The 7,397-nt window shown below is 43.7% G+C and overlaps 1 protein-coding gene across 1 annotated transcript in view; it reads right to left on the bottom strand.

Annotated features, from left to right (window-relative positions):
* The window catches only part of Etnppl (ethanolamine-phosphate phospho-lyase), an 18,969-nt gene extending 17,598 nt beyond the window's left edge, over positions 1-1,371 (bottom strand). The window contains exon 1 of the mRNA XM_031376172.1: positions 1,316-1,371. Coding sequence (XP_031232032.1) covers positions 1,316-1,371 — 56 coding nt within the window. The remainder of the gene's footprint in view (positions 1-1,315) is intronic.
* Positions 1,372-7,397: the final 6,026 nt, after the last annotated feature.

The raw sequence follows: 7,397 nt of genomic DNA, 5'->3' as shown, positions 1-7,397 counted from the left end.
AGACTTGTTAGACAAGCCAGAGAGCTATACTCCACTTCCCAGCTTATGTGGATTTTAAAGCATCAGCTAAAATTAAAAAAGAATATATATGAGAATGTCTTATTGGCTGAAGCTCAACAGTTCGTTTGTAGCTACAAGTTAGGAGCCACACAGAAAGCCTTGTATCTGATTGATGGACAGTGGCAGAGCGCTCCTTGCCTTTAAGTGTACTGTGGCCATCAGAGTTTCTGTAAAATTCTAGCTTATCCCACCCGACAATCCATACTATACTTCCTTTCACAAAGTTTGCCATTTTCCCTCAGAAATTATGTTTCTGAAGGAATTTAGTTAGAAAAGGTATCAATAAGTGAATGAAGGAGGAATTTGGGTCACTGTGAAAGAGGTCATGGTCTTCTGAACATTCTAGAGCCTTCCTGGTACAAGTGAAGAACCTGAGCAGCCTTTCTCCAGGAGCGCACTTCTTCTTCCCCTTATGCCTCGGCCTGGATATCATTTTGCTACACCAGGTATACACACACACTGTGGACCTTGGTCTGCACATTCCTCCACAGCACCAAGTCTAAACACACTCTGGACAGCTGCTTCTGCAGGGTTAGGGCTCAGTCATCTTTCATAAGATGTTTATTTTGTCTTAAAAAAAAAAACCTAGACACAAAATATTAACTAACTCACTCTCATTTGCTCCTAGGATGTTATTAATATGATTTGGCAGGCGTGACATAGGTTAACATGATACCTAGCTAAGGGTAGAGTTCAGGCCAGTCTTATACACATTGTTATACTACTAATGCATAGACACAGACAAAACAAACACCAGGAGAACACAAATCGTCATGAGGACACACCGTGGGAGACCAGGAAGCTGTAAAGTGCTCCCTGAAAACTCTGGTTTGTTTGTTTGTTTGTTTGTTTGTTTTTGTATTAACATGTTGATTTAAATTTTTTCATTAGCTGCTGAAATCCTCTGCAGCCTCACCAAGCACACAGGGGAAAAGTTCACTTTAAACAAAAGTTGTCAGAATGAGTTTCTTTTGGAGCTTTCAATCAAATGATTTCTGGGTTCAGCTGCATAGTTGTTAGGCGTGGGGGAAAGCTCCCCATCTTACCAATGCTCATTTCCCTTGGCTGGATACCCTCTTATAGGACACCGAGAGAGCCATCTTCTCCAGCCACCTGCTGCTCTGCCTGGGAGCCGTTGGCGGGGCTTCAAAGTGCTCGTAGGTCCTATAGGCTGCGGGCTTCCAGACCGCCGGTGTGGCGCTCCATCTCTCCCACCCAGCTCCAGCTGTTTGTCCTCCGCCCTCCTTGCACTTACCCGATGTGCTTTTCCCGCAGCGTCAGGGTGTCCTGCTTGCTATAGAGCTCGCACATGATGGTTGCACCCTTCAAATCAATGAATGTTCGTCCCTCTGTGTAGCCTGGGACGCTGCAAAGGATTTTTTTTTCCCCTCCTGATGCCTTCTGCCCTGGGTATCGGAGGTCACTGGTGGCATTAACCACCTAGGGTCATTCCCTTTTTAAGTGTTGCCTGCTTTCGCCAAGTCCCTCCCTCCTGTTCCCCTCCTCCACCTGGTGCCTGCTTAGCAAGTCAGCAGCCAGGCCACCTCCGCCCCAAGTCTGACTAGCTCCGGTCCCTTCTGCAGATGTCCCCTGCCCCTCCCCATCTTGTAATTGCATTTAACTCACCTTTTGATTTCTTAACTTGGCCTGGGTTCTTCCTTGCTCCCTCTTCCCGGTAAATTCCTTCCTTCCCACTTTCTCCTTTCTTTTTTGCTGTATTTCTATATCATCTTGTAAATCGAACCTGCCATTTACTGCACACAAGCAAAAAAAAAAAAAAAAAAAAAAAAAAAAAAAAAAAAAACCCGCCATCTACTCCCATGTCACAGGACTGGGATTCAACCTGTATCTCAGATGGGGAGTGGTAGATCTGGTATTCCAAACATTTACTCCTAATAGTCCCAGGTAGACACTTCCAATATCTAAAGCAAGCCCAGGGAGGAAGAAGCCAGGCTGTTATCCCACAGTCCGTAGCTTCCCAGTAGCAAACATGGAACTCGTGTGTGTGTGTGTGTGTGTGTGTGTGTGTGTGTGTGTGTGTGTGTGTGTGTGTGTGTGTTTAAACCTCCTGGAGGGTGGCTTTCTCTTAGAATTTGAAGTTAAATATAGAGATGGCTTGGACCTTATTTAATGATAACTATTGAGTTATAAGTTCCTTTCAGAGCTAGAGGGTCACCTTGTAGGTTCTGTTGATAAGAACTGAGAGGCATTAGGGAAAGAACAAACTTGATCAAGGTCACACAGCTACTTAGTCAGAGTCTATGATTTCAGTTCAATCTGTGGTTTGGAAAGTCAGTAGGGAAAGCGCAGTTTGTTTGTATCAATCCATCTAATAAATATTTGGATAAATATATTAATTTATGTTAAGGGACTTCTAGAACTTTTTATCTTCTAAGATATGTGGAGAAATGGAGTTCTTCATCACAAAGGAAGGGCAAAGAACACTGGGGTATTGGATGAGATCCCACCTGGAATCTGGCCTCTTTCTGAACTATGTTGCCAACTGTGGGCATGCCCTCCTTCCCCTCAGGCTGGGAGAAATCACGAATGGTTGTACTCTTTCCATGTTCCTGGATCGTCGCCATACCTTAAAGCATACTCTTTACATAATCGCTGAGAGTTTTGGGTTCTAGATCTATAAGCTAGCTGGGCTTCTTCCTCTTTGGAGATGATATTTCTTGATATTAAAAATCATCTCTCTGGGCTTTAAAATAATGCAAATACATCTTTTTGTTTGTTTGTTTTTTTGTTTTGTTTTTTTTCGAGACAGGGTTTCTCTGTATAGCTCTGGCTGTCCTGGAACTCACTCTGTAGACCAGGCTGGCCTTGAACTCAGAAATCCTCCTGCCTCTGCCTCCCAAATGCTGGGATTAAAGGCGTGTGCCACCACCACCCAGCGGAAATAAATCTTAAATGAAGTCGTAATTAGGTGCCTCGGAAAGAGAGTCCCAAACTCCTTCCTCTTCAGTTACTTTGCATTCTTTCTTAGAGATCCAACCATTCTCTTGGGTTTTAATGTCAGCAGTAGACCAAAGGTTACATCTCCCTGCCTGCCCTTCCTGACCTTTCCTTTCAGTCCCAGGCTCACCCACCTTCTCTCCTGACAAGTTCATTTAGATGTTTCCTAGATGCCTGAGTCTTAGCTGGTTCAAGGTGAAAGCTTTGATTCACCTCCCCCAGGCTTATTTTGACACTCAGGCCATTGCTTTAGAACTTCTTCCTTTCCTAGGCATTTATTGGCTCATTCACTGTGTAGTAGGTGCTCACCCTCTCCCAGGAATGATGTCCTAGATAAGACAGTGACCCAGGTGGACTAGCACCACCCTCCCATGCTTCATGATCCTCAGCAGCTCCCCTATCTCCAGAGGCAATCTCCTTCCCAGGAAGTCACAGCTCTGGCCCTGCTCTAGTCAGGAGACAGGCACGAACCACAGGTGGTTATGAATTGATATGCGGTCAGTCTGAGCTGAGACTTGCTGCCAGCATACAGTTCACATTTAAATTCTACTGTCTTTCCTTTTCAATGTGACTATTAGCGTATTTAAATTTATAAATATAAGCTTGACTTGCTTTTCTAGTAACCAACTCTAGTGTTGTGGAGCTATAGAGTGATAAATAAATCTAACAATCTAATAGCTTAAATTGCTTCAATTATGATAATGCCCTCAAGGAAATAGACCAAAAAAGGTGTAAGAGTACTAGAAAATTCCATCTCTCCCTCAATCCCATTCTTTTTGTTTCTCTCTCAATCCTATTCTTATATTGAATTACTTTCAAGCTCCATTAACTCCATTTCAAAACACTTGCCTGCTGCCACCCTGCAAAGGCTGTCTGTGTGTCTGACCATGGTTCCATTTCTTTACCTATATTACGCTGGTGATGCCTCCTGTCTTAAACACCCAGCGCAGGCCAGTGTGCTTCTGCAGGCTGCTCTTGGAACTTTTCACACTGGTTTTGCTCATCCAGGTTAACTGTTTCAGGTTTCAGTTTAAATGTCACAGGCAGCCTCAGCTAGGTCATTCTTGATTATCAAAGCCCACTTTCAAGTAATTAAAAAACGAAACTAAGGAATCCCTCTTCTCTTTCCCTAAGGTAACCCAGTCTTTCCTCTTGATGGGTGCTGTTTACCAGTGCACCCCACTAGCACAATGCTCACAATACAAAAGGCTTTGAGAATACCGTATTGACTGACTGAAGAAATGAAATGGGTATACATTTCAATACTTATAAAAGCTGTTATGAGCCTCTATTTATATATTGACCAATTCTTGATATTTAGAATACAAAAGGAGCAACTGTTGCTTTAACAGGCCATTTCCCCGTTGTGTAACTTATTTCACAATGTGGAATATATAATATTAACTAAGTGCAAAGGCCGGTCTTTAAATCAAGAGCTATTACAGAACAGCATCAAAATCATGGTAGATCAAAGACAACAGACTTTACAAAGCTACCAAAAAGAGATTTCATTTTGGTGCCTCTTTTGCATTGCATTTGTCAGGAATGTGTGCGGTAGTATTCTTTCCCCGTAGAGGCTGATGTTCACTTTATTTGGGTCCTGACTGTTGACTGGCTCTCCCTATTTTTTGAGCAAGTCCTGACCTGAAGGTCACAAATTTCTCAATAGTCTAGGCTTGGCAAAATCAATGGAACATGTGCACGACTGAAAAGGAGGGGTCATCCACATAAGCCGGAGACAATCAAAATTCCACTCAGTAATCTAGTGACAGGTTTAAATCTTCTTCTTGGGAAAAATATGGCAAAGGTTGATGAGCCGTGTGTGCGGAGCAGTAGATTCTCCACCTTGCGATAGGAGCCTCACAGTGGAATGTGGGCATCCAGTGACTCCTTGCCCATTCATTTCCTTTCACCTGCCTGGCCCTAGCCTCTTCCACTCGCACAAGGATGTGGCTTTTTGAAAACTGTCCATCATCTTTAACAAACGCTGGGTGTGGCACTTTCCTGTCATGACATGTTTATCTAGAGGGTCTTTATTGTCCTGGTAGCACGTTGCGATATGTGGATCACACATCCAAGCTCTACCCAGCCTGTACATGGAGGTCACCTTGTGACTACACTGCATACACACACCTGATCAGGAGGAGCTTGACAAATCAAAGCTGTGTGTCTTACCCCTGGGAGTCACGGCTGTGGTAAAGGAGCCGCTCAGCCATCAGTAGCATACATATATACCTAGTTCTCTCAGGACCCAAATACTTGATAGAGACAATGGGGGAAGGGTTTGTTCTAGTTCAGAGTTTCAATCCATTGTGGTGGGGGAGACCCAGCAATGTTTATGGTGGATGAACTGTGTCGGGGAAACTCACTGGGGGGCTAGGGTATAAGATAAGTTTGGAAGGTTTGCCCCCAGTGAACCATTTCTGCCAGCTAAGTGGCGCCATCATCTAGGGAACAAATGCTCCAAACTGTAGTCTGTGGTGGGTACAGTCTAGATTCAAAATATCACACTCCTCTCACTCTCTAACCTACGGGAACCTCCCAGACTTCTTGTTTGTAGGTGTTGAAGTATAAGTCCTTCAGAAGGGTATTTATTTATTTATTTATTTATTTATTTATTTATTTATTCATTCACTTTGCATCCCGTTCACTGCCCCCTCCCAGCCACCTCCTCCTGGGGCCACCCCCTCCCACAGTCCTTACCCCCACCCCCCTCCTCTTTCTGTGAGTGGGTGGTGGTCCCCTTAGGTATCCCCTCACCTTGGCACATCAAGTCTCTGTGGGGCTAGGTGCATCCTCTCCCACTGAGGCCAGATAAAGCAGCCCAGCTAGTAGAACATATCTCATAGATTGGCAACAGCTTTTGGGATAGCCCCAGCTCTAGTTGTTCAGGACTCACATGAAGATCAAGCTGCACATCTGCTACATATGTGCAGGGAGGCCTAGGTCCAAGCCATATATGTTCTTTGGTTGGTGGTTCAGTCTCTGAGAGCCCCAAGGGTTCGGGTTAGTTGACTCTGTTGGTTTTCCTGTGGAGTTCTTACCCACTTTGGAGCCCACAATCTCCCATTTTAAATACCCAAAGTGTACCATGGTTCCTGATGGAGCAAGTAGCTTGCCTAGAAGCCACACACAAACTCAAGGAACAGATTACTGGTACCCACCCTTTGTGATGTTCCAGATGAGTTTGGGATCTGGAGGATGGTATCAGTTTGTTTCTAGCTCCAAAGGGGTATAGAATATAGCACTTCAGCAAAGGTTTATTTGAGCTGAAGACATTTGAGAATCAACAGAGACCAGGACTTCCCTCATTGTCTAAAAGTAGATCCTTCAGAAGGAGCTACGTCACCACACACTTCTCCAGGAGCTTCAGGAATGGAGAAGATTGACGCATTGTCCCAGGCACTGAGAAGTCAATGCCAGGACAAGAAATCATAGAGAGAGGCATTGTCATAGTTCATCCTATGTCCCATCTAGGCTAAGGATGACATCATTTCCCCTATGGTTATAACTCATTCTCTTCTCTTCCTTTCTTCGTTTTTCTTCCTATGATCCAATGTACATATATGAATGAAAATTTCATCTGCTTTCCTGTTAAACTTTCTTTTATCAGTTTAATTCAAGGCCCCAAGCACTAGGTCTAAACGGGCAGAGGGAAAAGTTCTCATCCATGACCACATTAACTTTTTAGAGCAGTGGCTTGTAGACTAAGACCTATTTTTATATGGCCAATGATCCCTGAATGATTTTTACTTTCTTAGATGGACAAAGAAATAAAATGACATAAAATCCAAATAAAGTTTATTGGAAGATAACCATGCTTAATGGCTTGTGTATTGTCTCTGACTGCTCTTACTGCGTAAAGTGGCATATTTGAGTGGTTATATCCCGCCAAGCTGAAAATTTGAGTATGTCCACTTCCGCTCCAGCACATTGTTCTTTTAGTCTCTCTAGCATTTTCTGCTCTCTTGATTTTCATTTAGTTGTTTTATTTATGTCCATTAGAACTAAGCTTCCAGAGGGCAGAGGACTTACAGCTTGTTGTACACAACCGCCATCATGTCACAGGTAACAGCTGCCTGGTATGACTGAGCGGCAAACATTAGCTATTTATTAAATAGTTACTGTGTGTCCATCACCTAATCAAGACTCTCCATCATGGCGCTAATTCTCTTGGATTGTGCCATTTGTTTCGTGCTTTGGTTTGCCTTTTCCCCATTCACATGTTGCAATCCCAACCCTCAATAACTCCGAATGTGACAGTGCAGATGCCTTTTGAGTTATGATGGGGTTATGTGTCAATCTTTACTTGAAAATACTGTCAGTCAACTCTGGGTGTAGTACCCTTAATCTGTCATCGTCATACCTAGCAAAGCAGT

This window comes from Mastomys coucha, unplaced genomic scaffold (genome assembly GCF_008632895.1).
Source record: "Mastomys coucha isolate ucsf_1 unplaced genomic scaffold, UCSF_Mcou_1 pScaffold16, whole genome shotgun sequence".
NCBI classification, from domain to species: Eukaryota; Metazoa; Chordata; class Mammalia; order Rodentia; family Muridae; genus Mastomys; species Mastomys coucha.
Note: the sequence above shows the minus strand (reverse complement) of the source record. Positions and strands in the feature narration are given on the sequence as shown.